This window comes from Athene noctua, chromosome 10 (genome assembly GCF_965140245.1).
Source record: "Athene noctua chromosome 10, bAthNoc1.hap1.1, whole genome shotgun sequence".
Classification (NCBI taxonomy): domain Eukaryota; kingdom Metazoa; phylum Chordata; class Aves; order Strigiformes; family Strigidae; genus Athene; species Athene noctua.
Genome location: NC_134046.1, coordinates 3,697,384 through 3,718,256, shown reverse-complemented (window position 1 = coordinate 3,718,256; position 20,873 = coordinate 3,697,384). Strand labels below are relative to the sequence as shown.

General features: G+C 45.3%; 1 protein-coding gene across 2 annotated transcripts in view; it reads left to right on the top strand.

The window, feature by feature from the left end:
- Nucleotides 1-17,958, top strand: part of ARIH2 (ariadne RBR E3 ubiquitin protein ligase 2) — a 32,818-nt gene extending 14,860 nt beyond the window's left edge. For both annotated transcript variants that reach the window (XM_074914644.1, XM_074914645.1), the window contains 13 exons: nt 2,496-2,563; nt 4,243-4,306; nt 7,605-7,752; nt 8,462-8,583; nt 9,471-9,580; nt 10,626-10,743; nt 12,204-12,254; nt 12,356-12,377; nt 13,918-14,069; nt 15,134-15,277; nt 15,634-15,702; nt 16,641-16,724; nt 17,471-17,958. In XM_074914644.1, coding sequence (XP_074770745.1) covers nt 2,496-2,563; nt 4,243-4,306; nt 7,605-7,752; nt 8,462-8,583; nt 9,471-9,580; nt 10,626-10,743; nt 12,204-12,254; nt 12,356-12,377; nt 13,918-14,069; nt 15,134-15,277; nt 15,634-15,702; nt 16,641-16,724; nt 17,471-17,542 — 1,224 coding nt within the window. In that variant the 3' untranslated portion in view covers nt 17,543-17,958. The remainder of the gene's footprint in view (nt 1-2,495; nt 2,564-4,242; nt 4,307-7,604; nt 7,753-8,461; nt 8,584-9,470; nt 9,581-10,625; nt 10,744-12,203; nt 12,255-12,355; nt 12,378-13,917; nt 14,070-15,133; nt 15,278-15,633; nt 15,703-16,640; nt 16,725-17,470) is intronic.
- The last annotated feature ends 2,915 nt before the right edge of the window (nt 17,959-20,873 follow it).

Below are 20,873 nucleotides of genomic sequence, written 5' to 3'. Positions count from 1 at the left end.
TCATGAACCTGGCTTTATGAATTGAAAATGTTTTATTCTTGTGTGCTTTTATGATGAAGGTAATAAAATTAGTACTACAGCTGATACAGTTAGTGCTTACAGTTGGAGCAAAATAGAAGTGGTGACAGAAGCTTTATTGTTGTTCTAGATCTGTTAATCTGACATCTTTCTGGAGCATTAACTCCACATTTTGCCTGACAAATAATTTGTCTCAAAAGCATTTGATTCTGTTAGGATAGTTTGTTAGATTTCAGAAATGTGTATGCTGCTATTTGTATTTCTATACATCTTCATTCTTGAATGTACTTTGTTCCTCCTCTGGGATCAAGTAACGTAATGGGGTTCATAGGGTAATGATGCTGCCACAGATGCTACACCTCAGGCTCTGAAAATCCAACTGAAAAATACTCATTTTCCTACGTTACTTCACATTTAAGTCTGGTGGCTTGTTTTTTTGTTGTCAGGATGGTAGTTCTTCCTTTCTGCTACTGAGAAATAATTTCACTGCTGTTAAAGAATGATTCATTAGCATGTGGTTTTCGTTTGCAGGAAGCCAGTCTTGTAGAGACCACATTCCTGATGCTTGTTTGTTTTGCAAACATGAAATGCAGATGTCTTCCTTGTACAAGCAAGTCGAAGGTGTCTGTCTGGGTCTGCCAGTCTGGGGGCTTAAGATAACAACCCATCCAAGGCTGGCAGCGGCGCTTCATCCGCACGAACTGGAGCAGACTGTGTTGTCAGCAGCAGCCCTGTGTGCCACGCTCCATCTTATCCCAGGCTTCTGTGCTGGGAGGGAGGGAGGGAGGGCAGTGCTGCCCGGGCAGCCTTTGTTTTCTGAGGGTCACATCACTGGTAAAATCGAGGAAGGTGGCGTACCAGATCTTACACAGCATGAGCTAATGATTCAGTTCTTCTAGAAGAAGGATTATTTGAACGTTGAAAATCACTTTTTTTTATTACTGGGATTTCTTAGTGGCCAGCAAAGTGGACAAATCAGAAAGCAGAGGTGGATAAGAATCAATTAAAACCCCCAGTTGCATCGTGGATTGTTGTGTTACGCTGGTGTAGCTCTCTGAACCAACCATCCAGCGCTGACAAAGTGCAGGTCTGGGACTGCGTCATGTGGCAGGAATAGGTCAGTTGTGTTGTGAAACTGCACCTCTTCGGTGGGGCAGATTTAGAAGAGTAATGAATATGCTGCCTTTGGGTGTGCAGAGCCTGTCTGTTTTGTAGAAGGAGTGACCATTGCTTGTGTTTCCTTCCAGGGTTGTGTTGGGCTTGCTGTGTTTCTGTGTTACCAGTACATTGGATCCTGTGATTGACCTGTAGCAGGATTCAGGAAGGCTTATGGCTTTTCAGCTGATGATTGGGACTGCCAGCTTCTCTAGGGAAAAAAGGAGCTCTTCCTGCAGCTAGGACAGGAGTTGTGTTTTCTGTATGTATTGTAGAGAGAAATGCTATGGTGATAGCTTGTCTTGGAGCGCAGGAGCTAGAGTGCTTTAACATCAGAGGGTGTTTAAATGCAGAATGTGCAGACCACTGGGCTTGCCTAGGTGCTTCCTAGCACAGAGAGGAGTGAGGAGACAAAGGTTGTGAGCCTTCTGAATTCCCCTGGAAGAGCTGTCTTGTTTGCAGGCGACCTGCTTTGTTTGAGCTCCACGGCCCTGATAAAGGCATGAAGGGGTCGAGAGGCAGGTGAGGAAGTCCAGCAGCTCAGCAGATGCCTCTGGTCTTCGTGAGTGTTGTGCTAGCAGACCAGTCGGTTTTCTTCTGAAATAAACTAATACATAGAAGCAAAGGAGAACTTGTTTGCTTGTGCCCTCGTAACATGACTTTAAATGTCATGTTGCAGTATTCTGGAGGGTGCTTGGGCTAGCACGGACGGTGCTAGTGCTTGCCAGGAGTCCACGTAATGCAAGCAACTCCGCATGGAAATAGTCCCTGTCACACATAGCTTTCCATCTTCCTGTTCCAGTCCAGCGTGTAACTTACTTTTCTACAGTGAAAGCTTGGGAAAAGGTTTTGGTTTTTCCCCCTACCTTTGCTATCACAGCACGCCTGCCTTTGCAGCTTGTTACTGCTTCTCCAGCTCAGTGATATCTCTCTGCCCCATGGTGCCTATTCCACGTACTTAGCCAGGACCCTGATCCCAGGCTGGTCTGCATCTCTCCAGTGGTGACCACAGTCAGGACTGGATGTGGGGTTTTCATGAGCAGTTAAGCTAACCTAGTGAATTCTTGATTCCTTTCTCTCTGTGCTGTTGTGACTCAGTATGTGAGTTAGTGGGTACATCCATGCTGCGTTCTAACCCATCTATTACAGATGCACTGGCTGTGAACATTATGTCCAGCAGTCTAAAGGGAACTGAGTGTCACTGGGATATCGCACTGTTTGTACTACTTATTAGTCCTATAAGGTGATCATAGTCGTAAGCAGAGGTGTGGCCTCAAAAAATGTCTAACTTAACTTTTTTTTTTCTTTTATTTTCCACCTAGGTATCACATGCTGTTGCAAAGCTAGTATTAGTTAGTTTCCACTGGCAAATCTCAGAGATTTTGGAAAGGTAAGTGTAAATAGTCTTACCTCTTCTGTGCCTCAGTGGTTTTCCCCCTTGCTTTGCAGGAATGCTCAGGGTGGTCCATAGGTGTCTTTTTGACAAAATGTCTTTGAACCTGAAAGCAGGCCACACAGTCCATTTCATGGAGCACAGGAAAAGCACTGTTCTGTTGAGGCTGCATTTCTTGTAAGAAATTTTTAAACAGGGAGAGGGTAGTGGTGGCAAATGTCTTTCAGTCTGAGGAATTACTGTCATGCTGGAAACCTGTAGATGCATTTAGCTTAAAATTGAGATAACAGATTGAGAGTGCTGCATCTATATTTATTTATTTAAACAAATATAAAGGTAACATATGTTCCTTTGAACAGATGAGTCATAAATCATAAAGAAGTACTGAACTTGTGCCGATGTATTCACGTGGAAGTTTTCGTTCCTTCTGAGCATAAGTGATGCTTTTTTTCCAAGCTAGCTTATGGAGAGCAGGAGAAGACGGTGTGAGAGAACTGAGTAGTACAACCTTGGTCAGTGTCACTGTAATGAAGTCCTCCAATTAATTTCTAAAGGAGGGTTCAGACTCTGCCCAGACATATACGGGAAGTGTGTCAGGAGGCACTGCTGTCTGGCAGCCCCTCCAGAAAATACTGGCTCAGAACTGAACATTGTCTGAAAATAGAGAGCACAGCAGTCTGACTCATTCTGCCATGCCATTTTTGGCCCTGCAGCCAGCAACTACATCCAGAGAACATATGGGAAATGCATCTCGTGTATGGATATTGTTGCAGCATCTTTGGTAACTGGCTCGTTGGTTACCATGCATTCTGTGACAGCTTTTCTCTGGGGAATGTGGAGGGTGAGATTCCTGCATAGCATTCTGCAGCTTAACTAACGAGATTTAAACAGGAGGAAGTTTGGGGAAGGGTTTACTTCCAAAGCTATGACTTTGCAAATTGTTCTCCAGTTGATCTGGTCCTCAACCTTCTGTCTTGGTATGGAAATACATTATCAAATGAAAGCTTCTCTAGTACAACTATAAAGTGCTAGTGGGGAGGGAGGATTTACAGCACGGTCACAACAAGGATGCTGTTATTTCTGAATTCATTGAGATAGAAACATTCCTCTGCAATGGAAATAACAAACAGCAAAACATGTTTAATTCTAAGGCTGCTGATAGACAGCTTCATATGCCTAAAGGGTGATAATCTGTCACAGAGCAAATACTTAACTAGATAATAGACTGGAGTCAAAGTAAGGCCTAACCAGGATAGCTTGATTTTACAGAGGAATAGGAGACAGACAGGAGCCTCACTGGAGTGTGTTATTATGGGCAGTGGCTTCAGGCTGCTCTAAGAGTGTGGACAGAAAATCTTGGCTTCAAAAATAATTTTTGAGGGAGAGAATTGTAGAAAAATATTCATCAAGAAGTATGAGGGAAATATTAATCCATTACTGCGAGAAATATTCCTGTTTCTGATTTTGAAGAAACTCTCATAAAGTTTTGTTGATGAGAGTTCAGCTCACTGTGTGAAGGAGCCTCACACAGGCCACATTTCCACTTTCCTTATTGAAACCTAACCTACCCCTACCACTTCTACAGAGCTTGTTATTTATTCAGGCAAGAAGGATCAATTTAACAAAGCAAAATGTGTTGGGAAATTGATTTGATCATTCTTCAATTGCCTTTACAGGCACAAATCTAATGCTGCCCAGTTGCTAGTAGAAGCACGAGTTCAGCCCACCTCATCCAAACATGTAAGTATGATAACTATTTTGGTCTGTTCCCTTGGCAGACACCTCTGACCCACCTCACTGGAGGATTGCATTACTAATGGCATAGTCTGTCCCATATTAACCCTTTTCAAACTTGGGTCCAACACCCTAACTCAGTGCTGGGTTTACTTTTTAAATGACAATGCATTCAAGAGATGTCTAACATTTGGTGGCCTTCTACAATGGGCTTACAGCGCTGGTGGGTAAGGGAAGGGCAACTGACGTCATCTACCCGGACTTGTGCAAAGCATTTGACACTGTCCCACACAACATCCTTGTCTCTGCATTGGAGAGGTGTGGATTTGATGGATGGACCACTTGGTGGGTAAGGAATTGGCTGGATGTGCCATCCAGAGGGACCTGGACAGGCTGCAGAGCTGGGACCGTGTGAACCTCATGGAGTGCAGCAAGGGCAAGGGCAAGGTCCTGCCCATGGGTCGGGGCAATCCCAGGCATAAACACAGGCTGGGCGAGGAGTGGATGGAGAGCAGCCCCAAGGAGAAGGACTTGGGAGTATTAGTGGGTGGAAAACTGACCATGAGCCAGCAATGTGTGCTCGCAGCCCAGAAAGCCACCCGTGTGCTGGGCTGCACCCAGAGCAGTGTGGGCAGCAGGTACAGGGAAGGGATTCTCCCCCTCTGCTCTGCTCTCGTGAGACCCCCCTGCAGTGCTGGGTCCAGCTCTGGGGGCACCAACAGCAGAAGGACACGGACCTGCTCGAGCGGGGCCAGAGGAGGCCACAAGGATGCTTTGGGGGCTGGAGCCCCCCTGTGAGGACAGGCTGAGAGAGTTGGGGGGTTCAGCTGGAGAAGAGAAGGCTCCGGGGAGACCTTAGAGCGGCCCCCAGGGCTGAAAGGGGCTGCAGGAAAGGGGGGAGGGACCCTTGATCAGGGGTGAAGGGAGAGGACAAGGGGTAACAGTTTTAAACTGTTGGAGGGTGGATTTAGGTTTGATATAAGGAAGAAATTCTTCCCTGTGCGGGTGGTGAGGCCCTGGCACAGGCTGCCCAGAGAAGCTGTGGCTGCCCCCTCCCTGGAAGGGTTCAAGGCCAGGCTGGACGGGGCTTTGGGCAACCTGGGCTAGTGGAAGGTGGCCCTGCCCATGGCAGGAGGGTGAGACTAGGTGATCTTTAAGGTCCCTTCCAACCCAAACCGTTCTGTGATTTAAGTAGCAGGTTTGCTATTGTCTTGCAGGTAGTGTTCAAGAATTACTTGCTTCAAGAAAATGAAGCTTATTTTTTTGGCATGAGTGATGGTACACGATGGAAGGAGCAGAGTGCAAGGGCTTGGCTACCTCTTCCAATTCTACTCTCTGTAAAAGACACTGAAGGGAAGCTCTGACTGCACAAAGTGAACAGACCATGTCTGTGGCTGGAATAGAGATTTTTTAATTTTTTTTTTTTTTTTTTCCTTGAATGACTGTTTGCTGCACTGCTCTGCTCACAGATGCTTAAGCCAGATCTCCCAGTGGTGTTGCTGCTGAGCCAGTCAGTGGTGATATTTGAACCAACAGCTTGTGATTTACAGTCAGGGTTACATAGGTCTTTAGATACTACTTTTTTTTTTTCCCCCCTTTAAACAGAAATTTCCTGTGGCATGTTTACAGACTTCATTCACAGTGGGTGCTTTGATACAATCCACAGTTACCCCAGGAACACACTGCCATGTGTCAGATCTTGAGTGATAAAATATTACCTCTGAGAAACCCTCTTTGGGTTTAAAAAGCCTGATTTGGCATCTGAGTTGACTTGTAACGAGCAGAGTGAAAATGCTAAAGCAGCTGACAGGAGTAAGCTTCATGAACCTGAATTGTCTATGTAGAGTCCAGAAAAAAAATCTTTGTTATTTGAAATACCTGCAAATTAGTCCATGCATTTTGAGATTTCTCTGAATCTTATATCGGCTGTTGCTTAAGTACTCTCCACTGCAATGGTGATTTCATTTTGCGAAGATAGATATTACCCTTAAAAGATTAGTTTAGATCTTGACAAACTCGGTTTGATAGGCAGTTCTTTAGTCTTTCTGTATCTGCTAGGGCAAGTGGCTCTGTGCTTCAGCTCCTAATGCAGAATGATGATATTTTGGGGGCAGATGCTTATACTGAATGACTGTAGAGCCACTGACCCTATAGGGAGAAGCTATAGTGGTGAGCTCAGAGGCAGCTTGTGAAGGTTTGAGGCAGTATGCCTGCTGTTCAAGCTGAGCAGTTGCTCGAGGCCATCGAGGCAGTTGCGGACTCAGTGAATCTCATTCTGGTCCATAAGTGAGGCTGCTTAGAACAAAGTCGCATTATTTCCTTTTTCATGTGGTCATGCTATAAAACAAGCTCTGTTGGTCATGTGGCTGTGTATCATGCTGCTGCCTCTGTGTCTTTGGCAGGCAGAGCTAGGCATGGAACCCGATGTCTGTCTCGCACAAGCTTCTCCATTTGTAGCAAAGGTTTAAGTAGGGGGAAAGTGATTATGGGACTTATCTGTGGAAGGAGAAATAGGAACATAAACTCCCACTAACAGCTTTGTAGAGCCTTGCTAGACCTAGTTCTTCAGGTCCCAAGGGTGAGCCGAGATGTGTTAAAGGCTGAATCTGTTGTCTAGAGATTAGCTCTGCATTACCCAAGGGGAGATCCAGACTGCTTCCCAGTGGTTTGGTAAAGCAATAGCAGAATTATGCCTGACTTGAAAGGAATGCCCTAATCCTCTTCAGCTGAAAGGATGATGCCTGCTTTGCCAAATGTAGCATAGGCAGAAGATAAGAGATGTGAGATGATGGCCTGTGAACTCCCTTTCCTCTCTGTATGAACACTCTACACACTGCACCTTCAGTGTCCTCTCCTCTTACCCCAAATCCTTGTCCAGTAAAAGGGCACTGCTAAACCTGCTTCCAACTATAGCTGCTCTCCAGGACCTGTGGAACAGTGATGGAGTCTGCCCCAGCTGACGAAGAATATCAGTAAATTCAGAGAAAGACTGACACAATGATGTATTTCCTCATTTTTCAAACAAGGTGAGAGAAGGACCAGAAAAGTAAAGGTGTCTTCTAGATTAGAGGCAGGAGCTGTTTAGTGACTGTCAATCTCTTGTGCTCCATGAGATTAAAGAGGTTCTTGAGGAAGACCGACTGTCAGGGCAGTGCAGCACCCCAACACACCAGTGACTTCTGGCCTGGTGCTCACCTGAGACCACTGTCACAATGAAGGTGATGCAGGTGCCTGTGGGTAAGGTGAGAATACTCTGGGATAGCTGGGCTGCTTTCACTCTCATGCTGATTTATCTCTCTCTCAGGCAATGGTACATTCCTCCCATCACTGCGCAGTGTGCATGCAGTTTGTCCGGAAGGAGAACTTGCTCTCTCTGGCTTGTCAGCACCAGTTCTGCCGCAGCTGCTGGGAGCAGCATTGTACAGTGCTCGTCAAGGATGGCGTCGGCGTTGGTGAGTTCAAGGCAGAGTGTGGTACTGGGTCTGTATTTGCTGTGTTGGCTGTTCTGATGATGACAGCCTGAATTGGTCTCAGTAATGAGAAAATGGAGCATGGAATGAGTATTTGTGACAAACTTAACTTGAACTAGTGGTCTTGCCTGAATCCCTGTTTAATATTGAAGTAGCACCAAGAGAGTGCTACTCCTGCCTAAGAAAATGTGCGAGTCCATAGATCCATTTTTGCTTTTGTCCCCTTGTGATCTCAAGAGCATGACTGTAACAAGTTAGAAGCTACAAATCTGCTGGAATTTTGAGTTTGCATCTCTCATAATGTATTGCTGCACTGCCCCTGGAGTGTTTGCAGACGCAAGCATCTGCTCCCTTTGTGTTGAGTAGAAGCCTGTAGTTGCCAGAGTTGCTTTGGGCTTTTCCTAGCCTGTCTTTAACGCTGGCATGGCAGGAACATGCAATTTTCTGCTTTAAGTGTCTGACCTTGTGAATACTGGTTAAAGCAGTTACTGGTCCTGGATGCACATGTGCCCTGTCATCTTTTGGTGAAGACAGTTGGGCTTCAGCTTTTCAGCAGCCCTGATAGATTTGTTTCACAGTTGTGTCCCTCTTGCCACAACAACAGATGGCACCTAGGAAACTGTTGAATGCTTTCTGAGCATTCACTCCTTAGCATAAGTTGCACTGTGCTAAAATGTTGCTCTCTTCTCAGGGGTCTCCTGCATGGCTCAGGACTGTCTACTTCGGACACCAGAAGACTTTGTGTTTCCATTGCTGCCTAGTGAAGAGCTGAAAGACAAATACAGGCGCTACCTCTTCAGGGACTATGTAGAGGTATTGGTTTTTTTCAGTTTTAAAATACCCTGGATCAATTCACCAATGACTTGCAGAATTTTTGTTTGAAGTGTCTTGCATCTTTGATTAGAACTGCAGTAACTGCAGCAAAATTGTCCCTGATAAACATGATGTGGCTGCTCCCGTAGGACAGCCTCACTGACAGAATGCTCTAGCAGGTTGCCAAAGTAAATTTTGCTTTAAGGTCACCCAGTAACTCCTTGGCTGATGCTTCGGAATTGTCAGAATGTTGTAGATAAGAACTTCAAACTTCAGTCTGAGTTTTAAAGTCCTCCTTGCTCTTGCATAGACATTTTAGGTTCTGGAGAGTAAGTCTGTTATGTTAGTGGAGCCCAACTGAATTGGCTTGCTCAATAACATTTCACATGAGGTTTTTTGAAATGAAAGCAACAGTTGTTACACTTGAATGTGCAGGAGTATCCTGGTAACTGGGAACAAACTGGGAGCACCCAAGAAGCAACGAAGTAGTACGAAAGAGTGATGTCACCTCTCTTCAATAGGAGACCCTTTGGGAGGGAACAGCCACCCCAGGAGAGCAGCTGAATACATTCTGGGGCTTGAGGATGGGGAAGGAACTCATATGGAGTAACAGTGTGTGTTCAGTGTCTTGGTGGGGTCTTACGGTTGTGTTGCGGTGCTTACTTGGTCTGTAACCATTTCTAGAGAAGCTGTAAGTAGTTAATACTCCTTTTTCTAATGTGGAAGAGGTTTGTCTGCTCTGTTAGCCAAGACTTGGTGTCAGTTTTCCCTCTTTTTCAACAAGAAGTAACTGACTTGTATGTTTTTGAGGATAAGAGTGGTTGAACATAAATAGATAATGTTCTTCTGCACCCACTGCTGATCTTACCACCTTGGTATGTTCACAGAGCCATTATCAGCTGCAGCTGTGTCCTGGTGCAGATTGCCCTATGGTCATACAGGTACAAGAGCCAAAAGCCCGACGAGTGCAGTGCAATCGTTGCAATGAGGTCTTCTGGTAAGAAACAGAGAAGGTTAAAGATCACGGGGCAAGTGTATGCTGTCCTCAGAGCTACTCCATTTGCTTGCCAACAGGTTCAGTGTATAGAAGCATCTCAAATGCTTTCCTAGAGTTGTTTGTAACTTGAGTTAGCTTGAGTAATTGGACACTTGGGGTCTGACTTCTGCAGGTGGTCAGCCGTCCCTTTGCTCCCTCAACTCCTTGGGAGTTGGGTGTTCTGACAACCAGGTAATGCAGGGCTTGAGTAATGAAGGGATTAGAAATCTACTGTTCTCATTTTTTGGCTAGGTTACAAATTTTAGTACAGACATAGTGGCTGGTTGAGATACTAGTAATGGATGTGGAGGCCTTACTACTACCTGCTGGTATTGAATTTTAAAGTTTATTACAAGTCTGTGACTCCTAGAGTGCCTGGTGTGTTTTGAGGCTTGTGCGAGAATACATTTCTGCTGAATACAAGCACTAATATTCCTTGTCTGACTTTAAGTGTATATGGGACCAGAGAAAAAAAGTAGCTTGCAGGGCTGCTCAAGTGTCTTCTGCTCCTGGGTCTTCAGAATCACTGCTGCTAAGAATGTCTGTGGAGCACAACACAACTGGTTTAGAGACCCAGCTTACTGGTGTCCCCATGCAGATGGCCCTTACCTGGGACTGGTCAGGTCATGCTAATGCAGGTGCCTGATAGCTACCACTGGAGCCAGGCTACTTGTAAAGCCACTGGTGTGCCCCAGGCCTCTGCAGTTGTGTTAGAGTAGACCCAGGTAGACTCTAGGGAGGGATGTGTCAGCTCTCAGATGTGATTAGTCAGAGAAGGCCTCAGTTCACTCTCATCCTGAAGCCAGCTTCTGCACAGGAGGGTGGGGGTTTATTGGAGTTCAGCCCCAGTCTTTGCTCTCTAGTAATACAAAGTGCATTTGCATCCCTTGCCCTTGCTTGGCCTCCCAGATTTTGGTCAACAGGCAAACCTCAATTCTTGAGTCACTTTCTTGGAAATCAATATGTCTTTTCTGTTTTGTTTTGGTTTTTTTCCTATTCCATTAAGCTTTAAGTGTCGGCAGATGTACCATGCACCCACAGACTGTGCTACCATTCGGAAATGGCTCACCAAGTGTGCAGATGACTCCGAAACAGCCAACTACATCAGTGCTCACACTAAAGATGTAAGAACAAGCACCTTCTTTTTTTTCTTCTCTTCTAGTCCTGCCTAGAAAGCAAGATACAATTCTATACACATGTAGCATTGTGTGCTGCTTTTTCTCAGACTGCAAATTCTCACGGCTCCCTAGGGATTGTGATAGAACACAACTGAATGCCTTGGGAATGCTTTGTGTGGGAAATCCAGCTGCCCTCCTGCAGTTGGGACCCGGTGGTCCTTCTTCCAGACCTGATGCGAATGTCTTTGGCAGCCAGATGTGCTGCCCTCCCATGGGCAAAAGAATTGTGACTGCTTTGAAATGATCAGTGGAGGTGTATTTAGAATGGAAGGAGAGAGTGTAGAAAGTGCAGAGTCAGTACCAAATGAGGCACTACTGGTGTTTAAACCTGAACAACTCTGTGGAGTACTGTGAACTGGAAGGTGAGAGAGATAGTCTTGATTTGGCAAGGACAGCAAAATGAGGTAGATGAAGTTTATAAATTGGACATTGAAATACTTCTAGTAGATTTAGACCCAAGAAGAAGAAATAGTCATGCACTCTAGTCTACCCATAGAATTCTCTTTAGAAGTTATGGATCTACTACCTTTATCCTGTAGATTAGCTGTCTGCAGATGAGAATTTTTCATGTCTTTTGGGGATTTTGTGGCCTGACTTCAAAACAGTTCTTCGCTGGCATTTGTTCTACCATAGCCGATGATAATTGTGACAGTGCTAATTAACTGGAAGCTTCAGCCGTGTTAGGAAAGTAGGTACTTAGACTGGAGATCTTCAATTCCCTTCTTCCTCTGAAGAAAGAGTCAACATGTGATGGCATTGTTTCTGCTATGTGCCGTGCTCTTTTGCAGAAATAAGCTTCTATTATATTGAGTAATGTCCTGGCATACATTTTGTCCACTATTAAAATTTATAAAAAGCAGCAAAACTCACTTTCTCCTTTGTACCTATGCAAGCCAAAAAATATAACTGAACTTGACACTCCAGGGCATCAGTGGAGCAAAGAAATGAGCAGCTCTCAGTGGTCAGGCAGATTCTCTGCAGCTAGTGAATTTGTTATGGGTTAGTGGCTGCTGAAGGCAGGATATAATGCTGATTATCTTGGAGTCTGAGTAGCTGTGGAAGCTACTGTCATTTGTGAACTAATTATATCTCTATGCCTGAGCCACTGCTAAATGGTAACTCAGTGAGACCTTCAGTTTTACTGAAGGAGTAACAACAGCAAATTTGTTTTCTTGAGCAAGCAGTCCAGTGTAACTTCCCTGGCTTTGCCTTTCTGCCTGTTTTTTTAAATGAGGCTGTCAGGAATTGGTGGGAGGCAGGGTATATATATGTTAATATTCTCATATATGCATATGCATATTTAAAAAAAAAAAAGGCAGTAGGGGAATAATTGCACAAGTGTTGTCATTTCTGCGGAACACTGCTAGAGACAGAGTTGGATCTAACAAATGTTTCTGTTTCTCCAGTGTCCCAAGTGCAATATCTGTATTGAAAAGAATGGAGGCTGCAATCACATGGTGAGCAATTCCTTGAACGTGTCAGACCTTCCTTGTTCTAAGCAGAATTTTTTTTTTCCCTACTTTCCACTAACCAGTGCCTCCTGTCTCTTCTTTTCCAGCAATGCTCCAAATGCAAGCATGGTAAGTAGGGTTTGAAGCACCTTTTTCTGCAGTGTTTGTTAGTGGTGATGTTCTCTTCTCTTTTTGCGATATGAAGACAAATTGTGAACACTGACTGAAATATTTTTCCCCCGATAAAGGTGAACAGGATGTTAATTATAGATTTGTGTGTGATAGCTTTTATTTATTTTTTTTCCTGGCTGTGATCTCATCTAGGTTCTGATTCAGTGCTGGTTTGGCTCCCTCTCTCTGACATGTTCCTTGTATAGAGGGGTCTCCATCTCTGCCATAGTATTAACAGTGGAATCCATTTCAGAGGAGAGTATTAAGTGCTTTCCATGTAGCTGTATTTGTCATCAGCTGAAAATACTGGCAGAACTGAGCCGTTTACTCAGATCAACTTAAGTCCTTCTGCTTAGGGATGGAAATAATGAGCTTCAACCCAGATGAAACTGCAGGACCTCTGGATTGTTCTGTGTAACATTATCTGTTGGACTTTTCAGTCCACCCCTGTGCAGTTAGCAGCCTGAGTGTCTTTGGCCCATTGCGTGGTCCTACAAAATGACATCTTGTTCTTGCACTTATCTTTTCATGGTAGAAATAATTTCTGTTGCCTTGGAGCGTGATAGTTTGTATTCAGCCCAGTAAGTGTGCCACTAGGAAATATTATAATATCAGAACCTGATTTGGAAGATGATGAAAGATTACTGTCCTCTCTCATTTCCTTTGCTTTGGGGTCCTCAGCAGCACCAGGCGTGCTTTGGTGGAGCTCTGTGACAAGGGTGAGCAGGCACGTGCCAAGGTGCCCTGGTGACGAGCACTCGAAGGCTGGTGAACTCTGGAAATAGAAATTTCAGTCTCTTCTCTTATTATGAGTAACACAGAAGTGATTCCTGTTGTAGCAACTTAATCTCCATCTTTTTTCCTTCCCAGTAGAACACTCACAGCCTCGCTCTGAAATCAGGAACCTATCATGCAGGTTTTGCTATTGCTCTCTTTCCTCCGCTTTCTTCCCAATTCAGTGGCTTCCTAACTTGAAGTGTCATAAACCACTGATGTCTGAAATTACCTAGGTAGTTTTTCCCTCGAGAGAACTGAGGGCAGACTTTCTTTTGCATGGGTTAGTTCACTTTTGGATTTGATTGTTCGTATCTTATTCAGCCAGAGGGCCGCACGGGGCAGTATGCCAGCGGTGGGGAGGATGCAACTCGCAAATAAGACTGCAGCCTCCCTCTCCTTTAATCTAGAGTGACAGCCTGGGCAGAGCACAAGTACGGTTCTGCCCGTTGATCTTGGTGTACAGGATGCAGCACTTGAGGATTTACTTTCCGTAGTTGCGCAGGAAGCCGTACAATGAAAATCTTCGAGACAGGCTGGTATTTCTGGCTCGCTATTGTTTCATTATGCAAGATGATACAAAATGTGTATGTTTCTTGGCTTAGCAGAAATATCTGAAAACAGATGGGCTGTGTCTCCTGAAGCTGTTCTTTCTTGGAGGGTTTTTGTTTGTTTTTTTTTTTTTCCTGTGCATCACAGTGGGTTTTTTCGCTGTTTTCTGCAGACTTCTGCTGGATGTGTCTGGGAGACTGGAAGACTCACGGCAGCGAGTACTACGAATGCAGTCGGTACAAAGAGAATCCTGATATTGTAAACCAGAGTCAGCAAGCACAGGCCAGGGAGGCCCTTAAGAAGTACTTGTTCTATTTTGAGAGGGTAGGAGACATCTCCTTGGCCAGAGCTGCTGTAGCCTTTTAATGCTCCCTGCCTGGTGCAAAGGTCATTGCCAGCAATCTCCGTGCAAGAAACTGCCCAAAGAGAATCTGTGCAGAATTCTCAGGCCCTGTTGTTTTTAACTCAAAATCCTGCCCCGCAAGTCCCATCCAAACCGGTAATAATGTACCCGAAGCAGATCATATTCGCTCCAATATTTCCTTGTGCTAAAGAAAATCAGTATTACCTGTGTGCCACTGTACCATTTTCCTGCAGGCTGAGTGCTCCTGCAATAGATAGATATTGCTCCAATCGTTTCCTTCCAGGATCGGAGAACTTCAGTTCCTTGCAGTACGTCTTTATAAGAACAAAGACTAAATAAACTCTGCCGTGTTAAAAGCTCCATTGGCTGTAGCAAAGTTTTCCTAAAATTTCCTGTAATCACATTTTTATAAGTTGCAGTCAGAGCATCTTTGTCCCCGCAGCAGGCTCCATGCACCTGGCCATACAGTGCAACTCTAGAGCAGCATCTCTAGAAGAGAATGTGATAGAAGTTAAATGCTGCTGCATTTCAGTCTCTCCATTAAAATGAGTTTATTCTTCACACCATGAGCCAAGTCCTATGGTAAAATAAATGCGTTCATCCCTGGCTCTCCAAACCCAACAGGCTTTGGGAAGTGGCCACGTTTACAGTGTGCGCATGGATGTTGGAGTTCACTGAGCCTGTCTTTAAATGTTAATTTAAACTCTTGACCTTTCTATAGAAATCCTTTAAGTAGAGGAATCACCGTGACTTTCCATCTTGTTAGACACGAGGTCATGGTGTGACCAGAGGGCATTCCCACCCTGAGGAGCTGGGTTGCTCTTTGCTGCTGTCAGTCTGTTGTATCCAGCCTCCACCACTTGCTACCGGAGGTGCTGCCTTGCTGTTCTTTTCCCACAGCATGTCTTGCCTTGCTGGACTCCTGCCCCACTTCAATTTCTGCTTGCTAGAGCTTGTGCTTTTACAGCAGCAGTACTCTGGTCTCATGCCATTTTTTCTTTCCCTATCTCCCCACCCCTTGCAGTGGGAGAATCACAATAAGAGCCTACAGTTGGAGGCACAGACGTACCAACGAATCCAGGAGAAAATCCAAGAAAGAGTTATGAACAACTTGGGAACATGGATAGACTGGCAATACCTACAAAATGCTGCAAAACTACTTGCAAAGGTGGGTGGTTATATCTTGTTTGGCACAAGAGAAGAAAATACATACCAGAATGCTAAATTCACACCACCAAGTGAGGAAGGGAATTTAGGGGGTGTGAGTATGTGGGACAGTACCTCTGGTCTAAGACATGAACTAGCCAAAAATTATGTGGAAGTGACCTCTGTGAAGTTATACCAAGCTACACTGGGAAGGACTGCACAAGTTCTTCCAAGGAAGGTGTAGGAAATTCCACCATGAAGTGTCCTTGTCAGAAGTGGCTTCTTAACCTGTAGCGGCCACACAAATGTGATTGTGCTGATTTCCAAGTCTGAGGCTCTTGTTCTTCTTTTCTCTCTCTTCCTCCCACTCCCCAACAGTGTCGTTACACCCTGCAGTACACATATCCATATGCCTACTACATGGAGTCTGGTCCCAGAAAGAAACTGGTAAGATGTTTTGTGCTTTTTTTGCTGATAGCTTTTTGGGGTGTAGCTGACAGCATGCTGGGCTGAATTCCAGAGCTTGGCAGTGTCTGAAGTATTAGTCCTGAGTTTGAGGTAAGGACAGGCCTAATAATAGGTGGTTTTGCACCTTTCCTCTTCACTTTGAGTTGACCAGCAGCTCAGTCCTCTGATGCATTACGTTATTTTCCCAGGGCGCTTCACTGCACTTTCACTAACAAGCAATTTATCCAGAATGTTTTGAGGCTGGAAGTGTACGTTTGTTCCTTGGTAAGACTTATCACAGTGCTGTGGGCCATATTTCATGTGAAGAGCTGCTGGAGGATAGCTTTTCCAGCCTTGAATCAGAGTGTAGCTTTGCTCTTTTTTCCTGCTTTAAGTTCCTCACTGGCTTGGTGCATTGCATGGGCTGCATATCCAAAAATAGCCCTGAATTCACTGAAGAGGTGGTTTCTTTGACTCAGTTGTCCAGTAAAACCCGTTATCCAATCTCTCCCCATAGCATCACATATATTCTCTGAGGCTGTGGACAGATGTTTTCTTCTGGATCTGACTGGACCAGTGGAAAAAGTGACCGCAGTGATTAACAGTCCCTCTGCTCTGCCTGCAGAGCTGCTCATGAGAGCATTTTGTGACCCATTTATGGCAAAACGAGCTGAGTGAGGACATATTTGTCACTTGCGGTGGTTTTAGGCTGACTGGGTTAATTTTCAGTAATGCAGGTTGGGGAGTGCTTATGCAGGAAACTCCTGGAAGGGATGATGCTGTCTAGCTGAAGGTGGATAAAGGAGAAGGCACAAACCTGCACTGCGAGCACGTCTGTCAGCAGAACACATTTGTCTGCTCCTCAGGTGGAATGTGTGGTATGAAACTGCTCCACTAAACTGGTTTCTTGTTGCTGTCTCTAATTTTGCTCTTTGCAGTTTGAGTACCAGCAGGCCCAGCTGGAAGCTGAAATTGAAAATCTCTCGTGGAAGGTGGAGCGAGCAGACAGCTATGACAGAGGGGTGAGTGTTCTGCTTGCTTGAGCCTGCTGGCCAGATTTTTTTTTTTTGGTTTGGACTTAAGGTTTCTGCAGGAGCACTAAGGCAGTCAAGTGAGAGTTCTGAGAAACTAGATCCAGAAATTCACCTTCAGCCAGCTGATGCTGGAGTGCTCACTGCCTTATGGAAGAGGAGGGAGGGCTGCAGTGAGTCCTGCAAACTGAAACAGGACAGTAAAGCTCTAGAGGAAGCTGTGTGTAGCCCTCTGGTGAAGAGCAGATTCACAGAATCTCAAGGTTGGAAAAGCCCTTGCAGCTCCTCCAGCCCAACCATGACCCTCCCCCTGACCCTTCCCAACTCCCCCAGATCCCTCAGCGCTGGCTCAGCCCGACTTTTCAACCCCTCCAGGGATCCCGGGGACTCCCCCCTGCCCTGGGCAGCCCATTCCAACGCCCAACAGCCCCTTCTGCACAGAAATCCTTCCTCAGAGCCAGCCTGACCCTGCCCTGGGCAGCTTGAGGCCATTCCCTCGGGGCCTGGCACCTCTTACTTGGTTAAAGAGACCTTAAACGTGTAGCTTTTTAGACAGAGCAGGAGCCAGGTAGCTGTGGAGGGAGTCAAAAGAAAAAGGATCTGTGATCTTGTGATCCAGAGTGCGTGTGAAGTGTGAAGGCTGATGCTTCTCAGGCCGCAGCTTATTCTCTTCCAAATGAAATTGAGCTCTGCTCTGGGGAGTTCACACTAACAGTTTTTACCTTCTGTTTTACCAGGACTTAGAGAATCAGATGCACATAGCAGAGCAGAGACGGAGGACCCTGCTGAAAGACTTCCATGACACATAAGACAGGAGGAAGTGACAAAGTGCAGGGGTGAGAGCAGCGAGTGAAGTGATGGCAGCTTCACCAGGATAAGCAGGCACTGCCTCTGGGAGAACATGGCCAAGGACAAAGCCACCCCTCCCCTTGCAAGTCAGACACATGCAAACACCACATCTTAGTCCAGTTTGTTCTCTTATCTTTCTGTTTCTGTTTCTGCCAGGCTAGAGGCCAGAGTTCAGATTGGCATATTTCCTGGGACATTTCCCTCCTGCCCTTGATGGTTTCAGAAGGGGAGGGAGTTTTTCTCTGAATGGCTGTTAATAGTGTTAGATCATGACAATTTATGTAATTTTCAACGGTTGTACAATTATACAGACAAACCTTAGAATAACACACAACCCTTTTTAAAAATAAATTGGCAGTGGAGTGTTTTTCCTTAATCTGCTTGTAAATTTAATGGGCTTTTCCCCCTCTCCCTCTCCCTTCCTCTGACCCAAAAATCCTCCGAGGCACTGAAGGAGTTTACAAAATATCTCAGATTTCCCAGTGCTCCTTTAACTGGGGCATTGTAGCATTGGCATTGAACGAGGAGACTGGCTGGTGTAAAGAGCGGCTGCTGCTGTGTCTGACCCAACAGTACCAGCAGTGGCTGTGATTTAGTATGATTACATGTGACATCTCTTGTAAATCGGCTGTGCAAAATCCTGCTACACCAACAAAAGCAAACAGAGGAATTGCAGGGGAGAGACCAGGTTAACACCGGGGGATATGCCTGGAGTCAGGTCAGATTCTGCATTTGATGAATTTTAGGTCTTCCATGTAGATTTTTGCTTTACTTGTTTTTGTGGGGAGGATGTTGTATTGCCAAAGTGAGTGATGAGGGAATAGTAGCATACAGTTGTTAATCAAGGCTTGGGGCTTTTGCAGAGTGAAACAATCCATGTTATAAGTGCCATGCAGCCTGGTAAAGATTATTTGTGCCTGCTGGGTAACATGGCTGAGAAAATTCCATCCCATTCATTGAGGTGAGACTAAACACCGCTACATTATGAGGAGGAAAGAAAGATTATGTACAACACACTCCCTGGCACGTGTTGGTAATGTGGACAGGCACTTGAATACAGGTGCACTGTTTGTACAGAGCCTGCTCCAAGCCAGGCAGAAAATTAACTAGCAAAATTAATTTATTTGTATATTAGTATTGATACCGGTGAGGACTTAGGAGAAAATTGATTGTTAGGAGCATGTGGAGCTTTTTTTATTAACATTCTTTTTCTAATGTAAAATATACACTAAAATAAAAATATGAAAACCTAGTTCATCTTAGTAGGGGTTAACATGAAAAAGGTTACTTAAATGCCGATGCTTGCCTGTTTGCTACAGGAAGCAGGCCATATGTTAAGATTTCACAGGCATGCATGTCACCTGCACCAGGAACATGTTGTTTGCAGCCAGTAAGGTGGAGCTGGAGTCTGATCCAAGGAAATCTTCACCTCTGCGGGGAACTCGTGGCATTCTCTTCCATGCTGTATGTGGAAGTCTTGCCTTTGGTGCATCCCTGTATTGCTCTTATACAATGTCACTTGATAAAGATTAAACTGGAGGGGGGAAAAGTGCTAAATTCCTGCATGTCAGAATAAGCTAACTCTGCTGTTGGAGCCTTTTTCATGTACCTGAGACATGTGACCCAGGTATTTGCAGCATGTATAACTGGGCAGATGGATTTTAACGAGAGTGATGCATTAAAAGAAGAGTAGCTGTCACAGGAGCTAATCCTGTGGCTGTGCTTCTTGTACACGGCAGAAAATTTCAAACTGAGAGGCCTTTTCCTGCCTCCCTCCCTTCCCTGCTGTGGGATGCATCCTCAGGGAACGGGGCAGTGGAGTGGGGGTTACAACAGAAGCGGCTGAGGGTAGAGCAGGGTTGCAGAGAGGTGGCTGGAGCCAGGCAGCGGCGCAGGGAGGGAGTCTGTGGTTTCTGGGAGCCGTGCTGCTTGCTGCACAAGAGATCTCTAACCATGGCTCCTTGTGTTCCTGCTCCATCCTCTTCTGGCTCCCCTCTAGGCTGGAGCCGTAGAGGTAGATACATCTGTGCTCCAGCCACTGTCTTCTGACTTCATTCCCTCCTCTTCTCCCAGCAGCAGCCTCTTTGTGCCCTCCTCATCATAAATTCTAGAGGTCGGTCTCTTCCTTCCTCTCCCCTTGCTAAAATGATTTTCAAAGTCTGGGCACACTGTACCCAGGGGGAAGGGATAGTGTGGGGGAAGGCTTGCAGAGACCCAACAGTTTGCAGTGCATAGAACCAGTGTTTAAACTGTTCTATAAAAATGTAATGTGCAAAGTACTAATTAGGATAAAAGCTGGTGGTGATGGTGTCTAAATGTAACTGTCATAGCATATAATCTCTTTGCAGAACAGGTAGGCAGAGTTTCCTAATCCCAACGAACTCTCACTTCTGTTACATCATTGTCCAGCTTTGAGCTAGATGAGAATGGGGTTTTGTCTCTCTCCCTCCCTGCCTCCTTCCCTCCCTGCCTCTCCCATGCCCCCACAAAATGCTTTGCTATGAATCCTTGTTTGCAGACAAGCTCGACCATATAGCTGTGGCCAAACTTACTGAACAGACTGCTGAGACGCGTGGCTGAGGAACAGGAATAAATATTGCACAGCACACCCCCTAATTCTTTCAAATTTTCTGAAAACTAGAGCGTTGTCAGCAGTTCTGTTTTATTCTAAAAGAAAACAGAACACCCTTTCTGAGGGTGGTGAATGTCCTGTTTCTCTGCTTGCTGGGAAAACAACAGGACTGACTTGCTTTTGCAGCCCAGGCAGGGTGACTTCTGTATTGGTGTCATACAGAAAGTCACAGACTCCACGACTAAACCTGCAGAGCACAGGGACTGTTGGCTCTTTGTGTAAAGCAGCTGACGCTGCTCGAGAGGCAGGTGGCAGGAAGGGAACGGCAGTTCACGATGCCAAAAGACAAGACCAGTTTTTTCCCCTCTAATAGGTCCAAGGCCCTACTCAAGTCAGCAAGGTTACATGAATGTAGGTGAAGTTAATGTAGGAGCAGTTAATTGAGGTACAAGTTTCCCTTTGGTGCGTTACTGCTACAGATGTGGAATGTTTGCTCTCTTTTTTTTTTTTTCTTTTTGCACTCATTTCCAGTTTCTACGCCAGCCTGACACCTCTCCATCCTCGCGTCTGATACTCTTTTTATTTCAGCTTTGCTTGTGTTAGTGCATTGGCTGCCTCATCTCTAATAGTCCTCAGGCTTCCCAGACTGTAACAAAAAAAAAAAAAAATTTTCTACTGATGACGTAAACTGCATGACTGCTGCTCTGTGCGCTGGCAAA